Consider the following 22,018-nt stretch of genomic DNA (forward strand, 5'->3'; position numbering starts at 1 on the left):
ACTCATTGCTTAAACTTGGAATGCCCCATAAAATTGGAGAAGAACTGCTTCTGCCAGCAGTAAGGAAAGTTCTTTGTATGGTTATGTATAAGTCACCAGACCAAATAATTAAAGCTATTCTGCACAGCAACAACTCTGTTCAAAGAGGAATAAATGGAATGTATGAGAATGTGAAGGGCACATTGTGCAACATACTTAGGACAGCAGAACTAGCTCTGCAGTTGGATGAGTCAAGTTTACCAAGCAACAAATCTTTGCTTCTTGGTTATGTTCATAAAAGATGAAAGCATGGTTCAAGATTTGCTGTTGCACACAGAGGTCAGATGACTCTCAAATGAAATTACCTGAGATGCTCTTACGCATTTTTTTGAAACTGGGATAAAATTCTTTGAAGACTCAAATGCTTCATTCAGTAATCCACTCAAAATACTTACCAAGTTTAATGGAATCAGTCTTCAATTGCAAGGAAATGAAGTGAATATTATCAAAGCCAAATCAGTTGTCTCCAAATTTCTACCCAAGCTAACCCTATTTAAGTGCAATATTGGCCCTCACAACTTTTCCTGAGGTAGATGAGAAAGTAAGAATAACAGATGATGATCTTCAAGTATATTGTGCGCACATAGGTGAGCTGCATGAAGGCATATCAGAGAGATTTCAAGATCTTCTCTTGATCCTAATTTCAGATTGTGTAATAAATTCTTCTCTGAACACCTGTAATGAGGAATTAACAGGAAGGATGGATGAATTGATATTGCTGGAAAATGACTATGAGTTGAAGTTGAGGTTCAATAAACTATATTAAGACTTGGTTCCAGAAAGAAATCTCTGAGTGCTATCCTGCTGTGTGGAAAAAGGTCATGATGTTCTTTATTACCTTTCCAATGTCATATTTAGTGGAGCACAGTTTCACTAAAACGGTGATCTGAGACTCCTGAGTAATATTCAGCCTGATGTTGAGAAGCTGATATCACTGCAACATCTCACTGAAAGGTGAAAAGCAATGAAGTAGTGAATAGTTAGACAACTAATGCACACTCCAAAATTGTAGATGGAAATTGTTTTTACTGTAAGTAAAGAAATAATTTTATTTGGAAGTAGATCTGAATAAGTCTATTATGTAACTAATACTTTTGTTATCTTTACTTGCTGATCTTAATCCATAAGATATAGGAGTATAAGTGGGCCATTCGGCCCATTGAGTCTGCTCCACCATTTAATCATAGCTGATCCAATTCTTCCAGTCATCCCCACTTCCCTGCTTTCACCCCATACCCTTTGATGCCCTGGCTAGTCAAGAACCTATTTATCTCTGCCTTAAATACACCCAGTTTGGAGACAACTGGCCTCCACAGCCGCTCGTGGCAACAAATTCCACAGATTTACCACCCTCTGACTAAAGTAATTTCTCTGCATCTCAGTTCTAAATGGACATCCTTCAATCCTGAAGTCGTGCCCTCTTGTCCTAGAATCCCCTACCATAGGAAATAACTTTGCCATATCTAATTTGTTTAGGCCTTTTAACATTTGGATTGTTTCTATGAGATCCCCCTCATTCTCTGAACTCCAGGGAATACAGTCCAAGAGCTGTCAGGCGTTCCTCATATGGTAACCCTTTCATTCCTGGAATCATTCTCAGGAATCTTCTCTGAACCCTCTCCAATGTCAATATATACTTTCTAAAATAAGGAGCCCAAAACTGCAAACAATACTCCAAGTATGGTCTCACGAGTACCTTATGGAACCTCAACATCACATCCCTGCTCTTATCTTCTGTACCCCGAGAAATAAATGCCAACATTGCATTCGCCTTCTTCACAACAACTGACTCAACCTGGAGGTTAACCTTTAGGGTATCCTGCACAAGGACTCTCAAGTCCCTTTACATCTCTGCATTTTAAATTCTCTCTCCATCTAAATAATAGTCTGCCTGTTTATTTCTTCTACCAAAGTGCATGACCATACACTTTCCAACATTGTATTTCATTTGCCACTTCTTTGCCCATTCCCCTAAACTATCTAAGTCTCTCTGCAGGCTCTGTATTTCTGAAACACTACACGCTTCTCCACCTATCTTTGCATCATCAGCAAATTTAGACACAAATCCATTAATACCGTAGTCCAGATCATTGACATCCTGCTTGCGTTATTTCAACCCTTCCAAAATGAAAGATCCTGTAATATAGAATCTGCTATGCTAACTGCATAGCTCCATCAATTGACTAATTTCACATAGTAGTTCTTCTGTAGTACTTCATGAGAATATGCATAATTTAGTGACACAAGTTGTGTGAGTACAGCAAATGCTTTAAAGCTCTCCAGTTCCTATTAATTGCTAAACTAGAGATATCAATGTTGCTTTTGATTTGGTACAAGACTTTTCTGACCAAGTCTGCCATGCTTGTTTGCTGACAAGGGTAGAGCTACTAGAACTTGATGTTTCAATCCCAATGATAAAGTCGGCACTCTTGATGTTGGCAGTGGCTTGGAGTGGTGATGAGGAGGGTAACTACATCATTGGGGACATCAGGTGGGCACCCTCCTTCTTTGACGTTTCATTGATAAGCCCACGAAGTCTCCAGAGGGCTCAACAGTGCTACCTGACGTCCCAGATACACCCCCCTCAGTTCCGTACCCTCCTGTCTTCATCTTGCAGCCCAGTTGTTGTCTTTCCTTTTAATCCAAATCCAATTGCTGCTTTCCTTTGCTGCATTTGACAAGGACTTAATTGCTTGTTGGAGGGAGACACCCCTGACCCCCACCTTCTTCAATAGATTGGTCTTAGATGTAGCAATAAATCTCCTGCATCCCACTTCTACAGGGAAGATTTTGGTTTTCCAGCCATTCTGAGCAGCTTCAGTTGCCAGTTCAGAGTACTTGGTCTTTTTCCTCTCATAAGCTTCCTCAGTGCCATCTTCCCATGGTACTGTCAATTCCACAGCATATGCCAGCTTGGCTGCTGTGGACCACAGGACTATGTCTGGCCGGAGTGTTGTAGCCGCAATGTCTGGGGGAAACAAGCTTTTTCTCCAAGTCCACGTCCATTTTCCAATCCTGAGCAACATGCAGAATGCTTATATCCTTTGATGTTACTTGGTGCTCTGGAGGTTGGCCTGCTGGTACAAATCGTGTAATGTGGACATTTCCTGCCGATGTTTGTGGGAGAGCATTTACGGTGGTTTGCCTCTGTTCCAAGATTGATGCCAGCTGTCTGAGAACTTGGTTATGCCGTCAAGTATACCGCCCCTGGCTGAGGCTCATGGTGCATCCTGTTAAAATGTGCCTTAGTGATCCAGGTGCTTGACAAAGAGAGCAAGTGGGGTCTTCTCCCTACCACTGGTTCAGGTTTTGAGCTTTTTGGTAGGAGGTCATAAGTGGCTCTGATGACAAAACTTAGCCGAGATCCCTCCATCTCCCAGATGCAACGCCAACTGAGTTTCCTCTTTTCCAGGCTCTCCCAATTAGTCCATTGGCCCTGCTTGGCCATTGAAACGGCTCGGGTGTGTCGCTTTGCCTCCTCCTGTCTCCTCACCACCTCCACCACGAGCCGTCTCTTCTGCACTGCTGTTGCCTTGTGCCATTGAGGAGCCTTTGGGACGAGCCGAGACCGGCTCTCCCATGTTGGACTTGGCCAACCACATCCCTGAAGTGAAGAGCAGAGCTAGCACTCTGAATGGCTTCAGATGGAGTCCACTTCCATCAATCTGAAAATCATCAGAACTTGCACATAGATTTTGCCCTCTGCAATTATGTTAGCTAACAAGATTACCTTGCCTCACAGGACAAAATATCATTTATAATAACTAATTTTAAGTAAAGGCCTTTGCCATTTGTCGTCTTAAGTAACATCTATTGAAATCAAAGGGATGGACAGCGGACAGATGAATTGGTAATTATTACTCCAATGGAACTGATTAATTATTTCGCAAGAGGCTCCATTAATTTATTTATTTGCTGCCCATTATGCTGCTGTCCATACTGTCACACAGATATAGAAGAATTCTTCATTGCTGTTTCGACGACAATTTTTTTTTCAGCCAGTCAGTGTTGTGAGCCCTGAGCCGAACCCATGAGCCTGGAGCACCAGTGGACCACTCTTAGTCTGGCCTCTACCTTTGATATGTTTGGAATGGGTGACCCCACCAAGAATCAAAGCATAAAGCCAACATAGCACTCTGGGTCATTGAGGTACATAAGCCTCCGAACCACGACAAGATTGTAATCTTATTGAAGGCATAATTTAGTTAAGACATCATTGAATGTTGCTAAATTGTAGTCTATAAATGCAGAACTTTGATATAATACAATATATAGTAGTTTGAATAAACACAAAGTCACATTTTATTTCTTTTTACAGCTTGATTTATGGCAACCTAGCAGTATTGCTTCTATTAATGTTGGTGGTGTTGTGGATATACGTGTACCCAATAGCAGTTCACAACAGTTATTCCAGTCTCTTCTTCAAACTGGCATGACATTTAAGTAAGTTTATCATTTATATTGTGCTTGATAATTAAATGGTGTTAAAGTTAATATTTATTAAACAAATTAATTATTATATGGCTATCTAAGTATTTGGACTTCAAAGATGTCCATCTCTAATTATAGATGAGACAGGTGATTATGTTCTAATGTGTCTGTTATTTACTGCTATAGACGGACTGAATGATCTGGTTTGATTCTCCCTCATTTTCATATGGAGCAGGTACTTCACCTTGCCTTAGTCCTTCCTTAGTTATAAGTATGGATTAGGACCTTGTAGAGTGGGAGCACTTGGCCAGTGTACAAAGTGCCCAACACTTTTTCAGTTGACCAAATCCCCATTTAATTATTGGCTGCCCAAGTTTCCTTGCTGGCTCTTATGTTTTCTGTCTCTATAAATGGTTGCTTCTCTGTTCTTTGGCTACTTTGCCGACTTCTTTTGAGATAGTCATTACCTCCCTTACCAAACAAAGTTTTATACCTACTCCCCTCTCTTTCTGGTGACTACTACATCATATCAACCTTCATTCCAGCAGCGACATATCGATGCTTATTGCTAAGCTCTGACAGAAACCCATAACCCGTGCAGATCTTTAACACCAACACTGTATGAAGCTGCTCTCCATTCTCAAAGTGAGATCAGTACGATCCACTGATAAGGTAAGATTAGAATAAATATCAATAAAAATACAGAGAAATGCTTCATCAGCAGGCTTAACATCAGAAGGCAGCTTGTAAGATCAGATGTAACAAGCCTAATTCTAAATCCCACCTAGAGAAAGTGACCAGAGCAGCATTTCTACACTTAAGAAATATTGCAAAAGAATGTCCATTTCTGTCATGTAATGATGGTGAAAAACTAATTCATGCCTTTATATTGAATGGACTAGATTACAGCAATGCACTTTTTACTGGCCTTCTAAAGCAATCAATTGACAAACATCAACTCATTCAGAATGTCACTGCTAGGCTTTTAACTAAAATGAGCATATCACTCCCACCTGACTACTCTGCATTGGCTTCTTATATCTTTTATAATTAATTTTAAAGTTTGTTAACTTGTTTTAAAGTGTTCAATGGTCTGGGACCAGAATATATCACAGAATCGCTTTTGTTTTATAAAGCTGCATGAGCTCTCAGGTCTTCTTCTGCCAGACTCTTTAAACCATCTCTTTCAAAAGAAAATTGGCAGGTCAGCTTTTTATAAGTACCTGGCTGAACTGTGGAACTCAATACCTAAAATCATAAGGGATTCAGGCTCAGTTGACACTTTTAAAGGTAAGCTAAAACCTATTTACTTAGCCTTGCTTTTGAATGCCTACAAGATGGCTTTTTAGAGCAACTTGTGGTTGAGCCAACTAGGGGAAAGGCAATTCTGGATTGGGCGTTATATAATGACCCAGATTTGATTAGGAAGCCTAAGGTAAAGGAACTAAGGAGACAGTGATCATAATATGATCGAATTCACCTTGCAGTTTGAGAAGGAGAAGCTAAAATCAGATGTATCAGTATTACAGTGGGGTAAAGGGAATTGCAGTGGCATGAGAGAAGAGTTGGCCAAAGATGATTGGAGGGGGACACAATCAGGGATGATAGCAGAGCAGTAATGGTTGGTGTTTCTGGGAGAACTCAGAAGGCACAAGAAAGGTGTATCACAACGATGAAGAAGTATTCTAAAGGGAGCATGAGGCAACTGTGGTTGGCATGGGAAGTCAAAGATAGTATAAAAGCAAAAGAAAGGGCATATAATATAGCAAAAATTAGTGGGAAGTTAGAAAATTGGGAAGCTTTTAAATAACAACAGAATGCAACTAAAAAGGCTATAAAGAGAGAAGAGATGAAATATGAAGGCAAATTGCCCAATAGTATAAATGAGGATACAAAGTTATCTGAGAAAGGATGTGCTGGCATTGGAGAGAGTCCAGGGGAGGTTCACAAGAATGATCTTAGGAATGAAAGGTTTAACAAATGAGGAGTATCTAATGGCTTTGGGCCTCTGCTTGCTGGAGTTTAGAAGAATGAGTAGGGATCTCATTGAAATCTATTGAATATTTGAAGGTCTGGGTAGAGTGGATGTGGAGAAAATGTTTCTTACAATGGGAGAGCCTAGGACCAGATCTGAGTCGCATCAATTTAGAACAGAGCTGAGGAAACATTTCTTAGCCAGAGGGTGGTGAATCTGTGGAATTCTTTGCCACAGATGGCTGTGCAATCCAGGACACTGGGTATATTTAAGGTGCAGGTTGATAGGTTCGTGATTAATTAGGGTGTCAAAGTTATGGGAAGAAGGTAGAAGAATGTTTTTTTTCTGGGATAATGTCAGCAATGATGGAATGGCAGAGCAGAATTGATGTACTAAATGGCCTAATTCTGCTCCTAAGTCTGGTGTTCTAAAAAAAATGGGATTAATGTAGGATGCGTGTAAATGGCTGATTAATGGTGGACTGAGGCAGGTGTGTTGCATCCCCCTCTGACTACTGTTAAAATGGACATTTGATTTATCAGCTGATGGAGAAAGGTAAGTGGTAATCAGAAACTGATTCCCTGGCTCTTGTTTATCCCATTGCTATGAGGCTTCTTGAGTTCTGGAGTCAATGTTGAAGACTCAAAGGGTATTTTACCCTGTGTATCACCAGACCATCTACTTTCCCCTGCCAGGTGACAGAACAGAATATACCCAAGGATTGTGATGGTGGTGTGTCACATGGACTGGATGTTATGACTTTGAGAAGTCAGTGTTATTAGACAACTATTTGTCAAGTCTGTAAGACATCTTTCCAGATTTAGATATCAATCCCTAGGTGCTCATTAAGTTTATTTTGTGAAGTGATATAGGCAAGGACAAACTTCTCTATGTCCAAATTCATTGCCATGGTCACTTCTAATTTAACAATTATAGTAGAATTCAGTGGTTTACTCATCCATTTCAGAGAATATTCAAGGGGTACATATTTGAGCAGATGGGTAAGGGAAGCAGATTTCCTCCCTAGGAAGGCATCTTTGAACCAGGTGGGTTTTCCATGTATAAAAAATTAAGTACATTTTCTAGTATTATAATCATCAGACTCGGAAGAATTTAAAATCCATAGCTGCCATTATAGGATTTAAACTCGCGTTCCTGTATTATTAGCCCATGTCTCTGTATTAGTGAAGATTTAGAAAATGTATATGAATAATATTCAGAAACTCAAAGACGAGAAAATCTGCAGACTCTGGAAATCCAAGCACCACACACAAAATGCTGGGGGAACTTGATGAAAGGTCTCGGCCAGAAATGTCGACTGTTTACTCTTTTCCATGGATGCTTCCTGTCGTGATGAGATCCCCCAGCATTTTGTGAGTGTTCAGAAACTGTACAGCAAGAGGCACATATGTTAAAAGGAGAACAACAAATACAGAGAATAATACCTTTGCCTCATCAGTATTTGCAAACTTCGTTGTATATAAAATTTATGGACTGCATTTTTTCACCATTTATGGCGACATTCTCAATTTATCTTTTTGAAGGTAATTTCCATTTGTTTACATGGTGGATTTTGCCAATCTGTTGTAGTCACTTTCTCACCAAATCCAAAAAATTCATCATTGATGTGCATTAGTTATCCAAAGCACATGCTGTGCAGCACATTGCAGACGCAAATTCAGTGGGAAGTGATTTAGCTCTTCTGTTGCTTATCATTATAGTTTTTATGGATTATCATTTCTTTCTTGTTTTGAAACTTGTTCAATATATTTTGCTTGTCAACAAATTTCACTGTCACGCAGACTGCATACAATAAGCAATACTGTAACTATTTTTTGTGAATCAATTCTTTATTTCACATAGAATACAAAAGATTTTCTCTATTGAAAATCAATTCTTTTCAGCTACACTTGAGGAACAATAGATCTGTTATTACTGGGTGGTAGCTGCTGGAGAAACAATATTAAATAGAGGTATATTTTTAGCAAAATGTAAAGTTTACCATATTCAGCATTAGATTCTGAAATAGCACAAGTTTATTTTAAAAGAATGTGAAATATGGTAATTGTTACTATTGAACTTTTATGAAATGAAACCAATATTGCTTCAGAGGTTTAAATTTAATTTGTTGTAGCTCTTTTTAAACAACCTGCACAATGATAAAGGATGAGGTTTTTGTTGGATTCCCTGCTGTTACTTTCCATTAACCAAAATCATCTCACTCCTGTCTGAGATGAAGTGAGAGAAGCAATGAATTAAAGGATAGGGCATTGGTTCACTGATAATTCATGACTCTAACTTAGACGCATCTAATTTGAGCCTCGCTGTGGCCTGTAAGGAGGCAGAAATGAAAAATGCCTATCATATCTGTCAGTTAAATAGTTAACAAAAAAGGATCAGCCATGATTGAATGGAAGAGGAGACTCGAAGGGCCAAATGGCCCAGTTCTGCTCCTATGTCTTATAGTCTTATATACAGTTCATCCCACTCTCCTCCCCCTTTCCCAGATTACCTTGGAGTCTTCCAGATTTCTTTGTCAAATATATATCCAAATTTCTTTGGAAAGTGAATCTTGGATCTTCAAGCAAATTTCAAATAAATCTGTTGGGAGGAAGTTTCTAAATCATGGCTACTTAATGCATTAAAAATATTCTAATCTCTTCCCCGGTTCTTTGAGTTCCACCCATCCTGCTTATTGTTACGAATGGCCAAAAGAAACTAGGGAGGAAATAATGGAATTTGATAGTCTTTATTGAATTAGCCAGCAATGGTTCTCAAGGGAAATGTAGTATTGAATTAAGTTTGTTGATTAGCTTAAAGTGGACAATATCATATTTTTGTGAATATTTGTTCTTGTATTGACTACTTAAGGAGAAACAATATTGCGGCAAAAAGGTGGGTGATAATTCCTCTAATGGTGTAGAATTTTCTACTCACAAGTTTAAAACAGTACTTTGTATTTATCACAACTGTTTTACTAAAGTTAAGAGTTGTTTGGGTCTTGAAAGATATGAGCTTGGCTCATTGAGAAAGACAACTAAAAAGTTGAGTGTTGTTTATGTGAGCATGTGCAAAGACAACAAACTTATTTGATGTTAAGAAATGTCATTTGTCCATTTTGTGCAGACTTTCATTGAGACCTTGCTCATCAAAATATAGAATTTTTGTATCTTTCTGTTCTTAAATTAGGAACCAATTTGAGTGTACAATTGGACATATAATACAACTGTCAAATTTACACAGATTATTTTTCTACACAACCAAATCCTTTTTTAAAAGCAGACTATTTCACCCTCCTTAAAAAAAATACTAACTACACAGGTAACCAGTGGAATTGTTGATTGTTTTGCCTCTGCAACTGCATTTACAATTGTCCTGAGGTCACATTTCCCAACTAATATTTTCAACATAAGTATACTTTCTAAAATGGATAAATTTTTGCAAGACAGGGAAAAATAGTCACTGTATTATAAAGATGCATTTATATTCACAACCCATTATTGTTTTATATTTGACTTGGAGTTGATTGCTTAAATGCTCTTAAGTAAGTACAATGAAAAAGTATACCTACATTTAAAGTTGAGATACATCATTTTAGCTCAAAATATAGAACAGAAAATTGCTGGGCCAAAATAAATTCTGAAATTAAATATATTTGAAATGTTTTCTTTTAATTTAGAAGTTGAATGGTTCTATTATTTTTGCTTTGCTCATAATGTGTCAAAAATGGCTGCCTCAGAGAAACTGCAGTTTTCTGAAACTCACTGAAGTCTAGGGATGGTTTTACTTTGTCATATCCAGCACCTGAATAGAATTTGCTAAAAATAAGTAATTATCCCTAGTATTCTTCAATCTCCCCTACTGCACACAGGGAATTGAGCTCTAATACTCCTTTCATCATTAACAGGCAGCATCCTGGTAAACCCTCTCCAAAGCCTCAATGTCCTTCCTCTAATGGGCCGAACACAGCCGAATGCAGTATTCCAGATGTGCCCTAACTAGTATTTTATAATGCTGCAATATAACTTCCTGACATTTGAACTCAATGTCTCAACTAATAACCATCCTATCAACCTGTGTAGTCACCTTCAGGGAGCTATGAACTTGGACCCCAGGATCCCTCTGTTCATCAACACTATTAAGGGTCTTGCTCTTAACCATTGTCACTTTACTTGCTGTCAGTTTACATTTGACCTACAATGGTGCAACACTTTACATTTGGCCAGGTTAAACTCCATCTGCCAATTCTCCACACATATCTGCAATTGATCTATAAACCCCATTTCCAGAAAAGTTGGGATATTTTCCAAAATGCAATAAAAACAAAAATCTGTGATATGTTAATTCACGTGAACCTTTATTTAACTGACAAAAGTACAAAGAAAAGATTTTCAATAGTTTTACTGACCAACTTAATTCTATTTTGTAAATATACACAAATTTAGAATTTGATGGCTGCAACACACTCAACAAAGGTTGGGACAGAGGCATGTTTACCATTGTGTTAGATCACCTTTCCTTTTAATAACACTTTTCAATCATTTTGGAACTGAGGCTGAACAGTCCGTGGTCTCCGTTGTCTGATTTTCCTCTTCATGATGCACCATACATTTTCAATAGGAGATGGATCTGGACTGGCAGCAGGCCAGTCAAGCACAAGCATTCTGTGTCTACAAAGCCACACTGTTGTAGTCCATGCAGAATGTGGTCTGGCATTGTCCTGCTGAAATAAGCATGGACGTCCCGGGAAGAGACGTTTTGATGGCAACATATGTCTCTCTAAAATCCTAATATACGCCTCAGAGTCAGTGGTACCTTCACATACATGCAACTCACCCATGCCGTGGGCACTGATGCACCCCCATACCATCACAGATGCTGGCTTTTGCACCTATCGCTGATAACAATCAGGATGGTCGTTTTCATCTTTGGCACGGAGAACTCGATGCCAGTTTTTCCAGAAAACTAGCTGAAATGTGGACTCATCTGACCACAGCACACGGTTCCACAGTCTTTCGGTCCATCTGAGATGAGCTCGGGCCCAGAGAACTGGCTGGCGTTTCTGCATAGAGTTGATGCATGGCTTCCTCCTTGAGTAATACAGTTTCAAGTTGCTTTTCTGGATGCAGCGACGGACTGTGTTAAGTGACAATGGTTTTCCGAAGTACACCCGAGCCCAGGTGGCTATAATTGTCACAGTAGCATGATGGTTTCTTAGGCAGTGCTGCCTGAGGGCTGGAAGATCACGCGCATTCAACAGTGGTTTCCGACCTTGCCCTTTACGCACTGAGATGTCTCTGAATTCTCTGAATCTTTTCACAATATTATGTACTGTAGATGTTGTAAGACCTAAATTCTCTGCAATCTTGCGTTGAGAAATGTTCCTTTTGAACTGACTAACAATTCTGTCACGAATTTTGGCACAAAGGGGTGAGCCACGACCCATCCTTGCTTGCAAAGACTGAGCCTTTGATGGACGCTACTTTTATACCCAGTCATGATATCTCACCTGCTACCAATTAGCCTGCTTAATGTGGAGTCTTCTAAACCGGTGTTACTTGAATATTCTGTGCACTTTTCAATCTTATTTTAACTCTGTCCCAACTTTTGTTGAGTGTGTTGCAGCCATCAAATTCTAAATTTGTGTATATTTACAAACTACAATTAAGTTGGTCAGTAAAACTATTGAAAATCTTTTCTTTGTATTTTTGTCAGTTAAATAAAGGTTCACATCAATTAACATATCACAGAGTTTTGTTTCCCAACTTTTCTGGAAATGGGGTTTGTATTTTCCGCAGTGTTCTTTGCCAGTCATCTACACTATCCACAACACTACCAATCTTGGGTATCATCTGCAAACTTTGTAACCCATCCATCTACATTTTCATCCAGGTCATTTATATACATCTCGTACAGCAGAGGTCCCAGTATAGATCCCTGTGGCACACCACTAATCACAGACCTCCAGGTTGAATAAGTCTCCTCTGCATTCTGTGCAGTTCTGAATCCAAACATCAAATTCACCATTTTATGCATCTTAATCTTCTGGATGAGTTGCCTTAGTAAAGACCATGTAGACAGCATCCACAACTCTACCTTCATCAATCACCTTCAACAAAAAACTTAATTACGTTTGTAAGACATGGCTTGCCCTGCACAGAGCCATGCTGGCTCTCACTAATTAGGTCATGGTTTTCCAAATACAATTCTCAAAAATTAAGTTGTCAAAATAGCAACAAATAGATCTGTTTTGTAAAGAACTATAATTTTATCGAAAAAAAATAATTGTAAATGGTTACAACATAATAATAATGGTGTTTTACTGCATCATTTTTTTCTCAAAAAAAATCTGTGGAAGACACTAGCAGTGTGCCAGATGTTGTAATGTGTGAAGGAAGAGAAGTGGGTGCAGTTGCTGTTACAAGAGAGAAGGTGCTCAAAGGCCTAAAAGTACATAAGTCACCTGGACCAGATGAATTGCACCCTACGGTTCTGAAAGACGTAGCGTTAGAAATTGTGGCAGCAGTAGGAATGATTTTTCAAAAATCATTGGACTCTAGTGTGGTGCCAGAGGACTGGAAAATTGCAAATATCACTCCACTCTTTAAGAAAGGAGGAAGGCAGCAGAAAGGAAATTATAGACCAGTTAGTCTGACTTCAGTGGTTATAGTCAATTGTTAAGGATGAGGTGATGGAGTACCATCACCAAAGGTGACACAGGACAAGATAGGACAAAGTCAGCATGGTTTCCTTCAGGGAAAATCCTGCCTGAGGAACCTATTGGAATTCTTTGAGGAGACTACAAGTAGGATAGATAAAGGGGATGCAGTGGATGTTATATGTTAGAACTTTCAGAAGGCCTTTGTCAAGATGCCACACACGAGGCTGCTTATCAAGTTAAGAGCCCATGGTATTGCAGGAGAGTTACTAACATGGTTAGAGCATTGGCTGATTGGCAGGGGGCAGCAAGTGGGAATAAAAGGATCCTTGTCTGGTTGACTGTCAGTGACTAGTGATGTTCTGCAGTGGTTGGTTTAAGGACCACTTCTTTTTATGCTGTATATAAATGATTTAGATGATGAAGTAAATAGCTTTTTTGCCAAGTTTGAAGATGATACGAAGACTGGTGGAGGGGCAGGTAGAGTTGAGGAAACAGGTAGGATGCTGAAGGACTTAGACAGATTAGGAAAATGGACAAGGAAGTGGCAAATGAAATACAATGTTGGAAAATGTATGGTCATGCACTTTGGTAGTAGAAAAAAATGTGCAGACTATTTTCTAAACAGGGAGAAAATCCAAAACTCTGAGATGCAACGGAATTGGGAGTCTTTGTGCAGAACACCCTAAAGGTTAACTTGCAGATTGAGTTAGTGGCGAGGAGGTAAATGCAATGGTAGTCTTCATTTTAAGAGGTCTAGAATATAACAGAAGAGATGTGATGCTGGGGCTTTATAAGGCACTGGTGAGGCCTCACGTTGAGTATTGTGAACAGTTTTGGGCTCTTCATCTTAGAAGAGATATGCTGATATTGGAGAGGGTTCAGAGGAGGTTCACAAGGATGATTGCAGGAATGAAGTGGTTATCATACAAGGAACATTTTATGGTTCAGGGTCTTTAATTGCAAGAATTTAGAAGGATGAGGGGAGATCTCATTGAAATCTTTTGAATATTGAAAGGCCTAGACAGAGTAGATATGGAAAGGATGTTTCCCATAGTGGGAGAGTCTAGGATAAGAGGGCACAGCCTCTGGATAGAGGGGTGTCCATTCAAAACAGAGATGTGGAGAAATTTCTTTAGCCAGAGGATGGTGAATTTGTGGGATTTGTTGCCATGTGCAACTGTGGAGGCCAGGTTGTTGGGTGTGCCTAAGGCATCAAACGTTACGATGGGGAGAAGGGCAGGAAATGGGGTTGAGGAGGGAAAAAAAGTATCAGCCACGATAGAATGGCAGAGCCGACTCGACTGGCTAAATGGCCTAATTTTTCTGCTACATCTTATGGTCTTATATCAAAATGACTGATGAACCTAACCACCTTTGAAGACCTGCACAAGCGAGTTTACATCACTCCTCATATCTGGCATCTTTTCTGTCAAACAAGCCATTAGTAACATTGGTGTTGCAGTTTTAAAAATCTGCGGGTAATTGAAGGACTTACGCATGTTCTTCCAAATTCATATCAACACCACCCATCTCCCACGTTTGAGAGGTCACCAAAGATTTGAGACTGCCGAAAATAAACTTTGTAATGAAGAGATGAAAATAATGATGGTGCTGCTATAGTGTTGCTAGTATAACCCACAGGCTCGGCTAGCAGTGTAAATCTAGGCGAAAACAGCTTCTGCCTCGGCTAAACTTGAGAAGTTTTGTTTGGGTGGATGCTGTGTGATGTGTTCCCCTGTTCAAATCAGTACCACAAAATACAAACAGTATACAATATGCAATTAAATGATTGAGCTTTATAATTCTTAATTTGACCAAAGGGTTAGTAAAGAAAACAAAACAGAAAAAGGGCCCATTTTCATGAAACAGTGTAATGTGCATGTTAGAGCTCACTGCTTTCCCATCTGCTTGTTCTCCATCAATTTTTTCCTGAGCATCGCCAACTCTTGACCTCATTCCAAGTCTACTCCGTCCTGCAGTCTACGACTTCACCATTCTGGCATCTTCGCTCTCCATCTTCCGCCAAACAAAAAAACGTGAAACCTTCTCTCAGGCACACAAGAAAGAAAAAACACCTCCCCTTATTGGCCAGCGCACGTTCCAAAGCCCCTGTTATCTCTAGTCATAACCCAAATACTGTGCTGCAGAGAAACCATTTCATTCGCAGTGAAACTTTTCCCAGGTCGTTACACTCTCCCTCCCACCAAATTTAGTCATGTCCTCATGACTTTGAGATAAATTGCCAACCCTTCCTGCAAAAGGAAGTCCAATCCAGGTGTAAAAAGCAGTGACGTAGCTCCCCAAAACAATAGGGGTCACATTCTATTCCCCCGGCGCTGCATAGGCCAGCCTATCTGGTGGTCTCCTAATTCTGTGAGACCTCTGTATCCCCTCATCTGCCTCTTCATGTTCTGACACTGTGAGGGATACTTCTGGTCTATCAGGCGAGGCCTTCCCCGGCCTATCTATTGTGCCCACCTGCAACTCGGACCCCTCTGTCTCTTGGCTGAGCCCCACTTCATCCCTTGTAGAGTCCCGCTGCAACACAGGCTGTCCACAGATAGCCCCCACCCCATTCACTTGACTCTAGGTGAAGGGCTGGGAGTCTCTTCCTCAATAAATGGGGAGTTAGTAAAGGCAGCATATTCCACACACCCAGGTCCTCATCCTCCGAATCAGTATCCCTCTGGAGCAGGGGTCGGCCTAACCTCTCCTGCTGTGGACCCTGCAGTCGCCCTGCATCACTGCAGAGTCCTCTTACTAGGTTAGGCTCCAGGTCAGGCTCTGGGTCAACCTGAACCTTTTGTCCCAGAACTATACTGGGATATTAAAAAGACACAAATATCTGTAGTAAATCCAGTAGCACTTACATCCACTGTGATGAATTGTGTAGAGAGATTGCTGATGAAACACATCAACTCCTGCCTGAGAAACAGCTTGGATCCGCTTCAATTTGCCTACTGGCACAACAGGTCCACAGCGGCTGCCTCTCCTCTCAACTCTGGAACATCTGAACAGCAAAGAAGCATAGATCGACTGTTCATTTCCATGGATGCTGCTTGACCCAAAGGAAACCAAAGGTCCATGAGCCATTCCTTTTCAGAAGTGGAGAGGGTCAGTAACTTTAAATTCCTTGCTATTATCGTTTCAGAGGATCTGCTCTGGGCCCAGTGCGTAATTGCAATTATGAAATGACGGAAAGATGGCAGCACCTCTTCTTTGTTAGGAGTTTGCGAAGATTCAATGTGGCATCTAAACCTTTGTCAAACTTCTATAGACATGTAATAGAGAGTATATTCACTGGTTGCATCGCTGTCTGGTATGGAAACACCAATGCCCTTGACTGTGTCGTGAAGAAAGGTCTCGACCTGAAAGGTTGACTGTTCATTTCCATGGATGCTGCCTGCCCTGATGTCCTCCAGCATTTTGTATGTTTTGCTTCTGCAAAATTTCCTGTGTTTACGATTTGCTGTTTCAATCCATCATTGCCAGATCTTCTCTGATACCACCAGAACTGGCCTTTCTCCAATATAAAATCTAAACTCATAGACCAGACCTATCCTCCTTCATAATTATCTTGAACTAATGGCATTATGATCACTAAATGCAAAGTGCTTCTAACTCAAACTTCTGTCACCTGCCCTGTTTCATTCCCTAATAGAAGATCAAGTGTTGCACACTCTCGTTGAGATTTCTATGTATTGATTAAGGAAACTTTTCTGAACACATTTGACAAACTCTATCCCAGCCAGCCCTTTTACAGTATGGGAGTCACAGTCAATATGAGGAAAGTTAAAATCGCCTACTATTATAACTTTATGTTTTTTGCAACAGTCTGCAATCTCTTTACAAATTTGCTCCTCTAAATCCTGCAGTTTGTTGGGTGGTCTATAATATGATCCTACTTACATTGTCATCCCTTTCTTATTCCTCAGTTGCACCCATATAGCCACAGTAGAAGAGCTGTCCAGTCTGTCCTGCCTGAGCACTACCATGACGTTTTCTCCAACTAGTAATGTCACCCCTCCCCCTTTAATTTCTCTCACTTTATCACGTCGAAAACAATGGAATGCTGGAACACTGAATACGGGTCTCAGCCCAAAACGTTGACTGTTTACTCTTTAACATAGATGCTGCCTGATCTGTGGAGTTCACCCGGTGCTTTATGTGTGTTACACTGAGCTGCCAGCCCTGCCTGTCCTGCAACCAAGTCTTACTAATGTCGTCATTCCATGTGCTGATCCTGTATGTTACAGGATTAGGCTCCATACATCACCAAAGCTAATGGGGCCATGCTAGGGGGAGTAAGTATGTGGATGGAGATTGGCAGTTTTCAAAGACTCTGAAAGAAAAAAGGGGAAGGATTCGAGATGGATAACTTCAGGATTGTCCATGAAAATACCCATTGCACTTCACTACAAGAATTCTTGATTGCAGCTTCAGGTTGGGGCGAACCTGTTAAACAAATGCTAGAGCAGACCATTATCCTTTTGCAAAGCACACTTTCACATTATAGTATATTACACTGATGTCGGGGTAAATCTGCACACCAGAAGTCAATATTGTTGTTCCCAGTGATGTTTGTATGATGCTCGATTATAGTAATATTTCAAATGCAAGAACTTACCATCTTCTTTAATATTAGGATCCTTGTTTCTGATCTTCAAGAACTAATGGAGAAGCAGAGTGGCTTTGGTACTCGATATCGTCGTTCCAATTCTCTCCACAACTATGAAGTCTATCATACCTTAGAAGAGGTATGTAACTAAAGACACTATTTCCAAATGTGGTCCTATGTAAAGCCCTCATTCATTCTGGGAGTGTCTGTTGTGAGCTGCAGTGTGAGAAGTCAGCTAAAATCGGGATTCTTTTTTATTTAAGTACCAAAGGAAAAGATATCAGTGATGGGGGGAGGTGTGGGGAAACAGATCAGGCTCATTTCAAGAGCATTCCGTTTGTGCTAATTATCTTAAAAAGTGTATCTGTAAAGGTTGTGTCTACCATGAAACAATTCATCAAACCCCCTGTGCTACACACTCTGTTGTAGATTTTCAATGTGCTGAAATGATTGTACAGTACTATTAGACAGTTGAAGGAGCACTCTTCAATAATTTTCGGTCAAGACTAGCCCAGCTCAGGAGGGCTAGGACCTGACCTCAGGAAAGGCAGAATCCCGCTCCCTCATTTTTTTCCCCTTCAGTACCTGGTACTAAATAGTGGAAGTGAGATATCCCCTTTTCCCCCTTCCCCCTTCCCCCCACCTCACCCCTGCTAGACTGTTAGGTGCTAGGTGTCTCCCCTTGTGAAACATGTCTCACTGGAAAAATTAGATTGCATTGCTAATATCTGAGCTGGCGCTGTCTGGGGGCAGCCACATTGCTGGTCTTTCTGTTGTGCAGCAGTTAGTGGGCTTGTTAGTTCAGAGCTTGCTGTGGAGAAACCCTGAAAGGAAAGGGAAGCTGATGTTACATGGTCGAACAGCAGTATTCACCCACAGTAATATATACTAGTTCTAAGCATGCTTCAAAGCTAGTGACAAAAGGCAATCATTCTGCAGCTGTTAACTTCAGATATACTTGAAGAATTCACTTTTTAACGTGAGCTCATGCCAGCACTACTGACTGAGGATTAGTTGGCACTCCTGTATATGATTACAACAGATAAAAAATTTCTGTGAAGACAGGACTGTCTTTTTCCAGTGAGACATGTTTCACAAGGGGAGACACCTAGCACCTAACTGACTTTGACTGTCAAAATTCTCACTGTGTAGGAAACATGCTCTTCAAATCCTGCAGAACATGCCATATCTGTTTTAATGATATTGGTATTTAAATGTACACTTTTGCAGTGGTAGTGTCTATCTTGAATGTGTTTATGTTGGACATGTTCAAAGGTTTCAAAGGTATATTTAATGTCAGAGAAATGTATACAATATACCGTACATCCTGAAGTGCTTTTTCTTTGCAACCATCCACGAAAACAGAGGAGTGCCCCAAAGAATGGACGACAATTAAATGTTAGAACCCCAAAGTTAGATTCTCCTGTTGCTTGGGCACACCAACACCCACTGGGTCCAGCACACTCCTCTAGAACTGTCGCCCTGCATTTTTAATATGGTCATCTTAAGTCTGCAATTCTAAGTCGCTGTTCCAAGTAAATTTTGTTCATGGTGGGGAAACAACCAGGTAAAGTGATTAAATAGATATGATGTGTGTCAGTTTTTTTAAAATGAGCAGGGTCAATTGGGACTTTACGCACCAGTTATAAAAAGCGAGTAAGGGCTCTCAGAACTTCATTGCTGAGTGGGAGATTTTTTGAGTAAATAAAAACTCGAGCTATTTAGTGGGGGCCATTAAAAAGGAGCAAGGTTTAAGCGGAGCAGCCATTGTTGGAGTGGGCCACTATTAGAATGGTCAGGCTCTGGCAAGAACAGACACAGGCTAGAACGGAAGTTTGAGAAATCAGGTGTAGTCAGAAATGGTAATTCAGGCAGTGGAATGCTTTTCCTGTGAGATGTGTGATTTCAGGGTATCTAACGGTCTTCCTGATGACTAAATTTGCAGGAAGTGCACCCAACTTCAGCTCCTGAATGACAAGATCAAGGAACTGGAGCTGGATGCACACAGGGCCATCCGGGAGGCTGAAAATTTCATAGATGAATAACTTACTGAGTTGACCAGACTTCAGACAGTAGATGGGTGACCACCATGAGCTGTAGGCAGAGTAAGCCATCAGTACAGGATTCCCTTGTGGCAAATGCTCTCAACAACAAGTATACTCCTTTGAATGTGGCTGGGGTGGGGGGGGGGGGTGCAGTGGTGACCTATCAGGGCACAGCAGCATCAGCCAAGTCAGTGACACTGTGGCTGGCTCTGAGGGCAAGGTAAATTCAGATAGAGCGATGGTGATAGGAGGCTCAGTAGATTGGGGGGGGGGGGGTCGGGCAGCAGATTCTGTGGCAACCAAAAAAAAGCCAGGATAGTGTGTTGACTCACAGTTGCTAAGGTCCAGGATGTCTCAAAGTGGCTGCAGAAGATTCTTAAGAGTGAGGTGAGCAGCCCAAGGTCATGATGCACGTTGGCAACAATGGCAAAGATAGAAAGGAAGAAGAGGTCCTGTGCCATGAGTATAGGGAGCTTGGGAAGGGGCTGAAGAACAGGACCTCTAAGGTAGTAATCTCTGGATTACTCCCAGTACCACGTGCTAGTCAGGCCAGGAATAGGATGATAGTACTGATGAATGAATGGCTGATGGAGTGGTGTAGGGGGCTGGGTTTCAGATTTCTGGATCATTGCAATTTCTTCTAAAAAAAACATATGACTGGTACAGAAAGAACAGGTAACACTGAGTGAGACCAATATCCTTGTGGGCAGGTTTTGCTAGAGTTGTTGGGAGAGTTTAAACAAGTTTGTAAGGGAGATGGGGACTGGAGTGATAGGGATGAGGATGGGGCAGTTGGTATGCAAGTAGGTCCAGTGTGTAGTGATTGTGAGGAAGGACCGCCAGATGATAGGGCAAAATTGCAGTCAGTGGGATGAGTTGAAGTGTAACAAGAAGGCAAAATTGAAAAGGGTGATGAATACGGGACTGAAGGTCTTACATTTGAATGTATACAGTATACAGAATAAGGGAGATGATCTTGTAGCACAGTTAGAGATTGGCAGGTATGACAATGTGTTATCACTGAGATGTAGCTGAAAGAAGATCATAGTTGGGAGCTTAACATCCAAGGATACAAGTTGTATAGAAAGGATAGACAGAGGGGGTGAGGTGTCTCTATTGGTAAAAAAAATGAAATCAAATCTTTAGAAAGAGGTGACATAAGACGAGAAAATGCAGAATCCATTTACACTATGTAAATGCACATAGTGTAAGAAATAAGGTGGTGATCTTATCGCACTATTACAAATTGCCAGTTATGATGTTGTGACCATCACTGAATAGTGGCTGAAGGGTTGTTGTTGTTGGGAGCTGAACGTCCAAGGTTACACGTTATTTCGGATGGATAGGAAGGTAGGTAGAGGGAGTGGTGTGGCTCTACTGGTAAAGAATGGCGTCAAATCAGTAGAAAGATGTGACATAGGATTGGAAGATGTTGAATCCTTGTGAGTTGAGTTAAGAATCTGCAAAGGTAAAAGAACATTGATGGCGGTTATATACAGGCCTCCCAACAGTGACTGGGAGGTGGACCACAGATTACAACAGGAAATTGAAAAGGTGGGTCAAAAGGGCAATGTTATGGTTGTGATGGGAAATTTTAACATGTAAGTCAATTGGGGAAAATCAGGTTGGTAATGAGTCTCAAGAGAGTGAGTTTGTTGAATGCCCATGAGATGGCTTTTTAGAGCAATTTGTCGCTGAGCCTACTAGGGGATCAGCTATACTGGATTGGGTGTTATGCAATGAACTGGAGGCAATTAGGGAGCTTAAGGTAAAGGAACCCTTAGGAACCAGTGATCACAATATGATTGAGTCCAACTTGAAATTCTATAGGAAGAAAGTAAAGTCTGATGTAGCAGTATTTCAGTGGAGTAAGAGAAATTACAGTGGTATGAGAAAGGAGTTGGCCAAAGTAAATTGGAAGGAGCTGCTCACAGGGATGTCAGCAGAGCAGCAATGGCGTGTGTTTCTGGGAAAAATGAGGAAGGTGCAGGACATGAGTATTCCAAAAATCAAGAAATACTCAAATGGTAAAATAGTACAACCATGGCCGACAAGGGAAGTCAAAGCTATTGTAAAAACAAAAGAAAGGGCATACAACAAAGCAAAAAATTAGTGGGAAGATAGAGAATTGGGAAGTTTTTGAAAACCTACAGAGAACAATTTAAAAAATTATTAGAAGGGAAAAGATGAAATATGAAAGCAAGCTGGCAAATAATATCAAAGTGGATAGTAAAAGTTTTCTCAAGTAT

General features: G+C 40.6%; 1 protein-coding gene across 1 annotated transcript in view; it reads left to right on the forward strand.

The window, feature by feature from the left end:
* cpa6 (carboxypeptidase A6) overlaps window positions 1-22,018 on the forward strand; it is a 76,831-nt gene that overhangs the window by 12,981 nt on the left and 41,832 nt on the right. Inside the window, exons 3-4 of the mRNA XM_073041090.1 lie at window positions 4,358-4,482; window positions 17,752-17,863. Coding sequence (XP_072897191.1) covers window positions 4,358-4,482; window positions 17,752-17,863 — 237 coding nt within the window. The remainder of the gene's footprint in view (window positions 1-4,357; window positions 4,483-17,751; window positions 17,864-22,018) is intronic.

This window comes from Hemitrygon akajei, chromosome 1, assembly GCF_048418815.1.
Source record: "Hemitrygon akajei chromosome 1, sHemAka1.3, whole genome shotgun sequence".
Lineage (NCBI taxonomy): Eukaryota > Metazoa > Chordata > Chondrichthyes > Myliobatiformes > Dasyatidae > Hemitrygon > Hemitrygon akajei.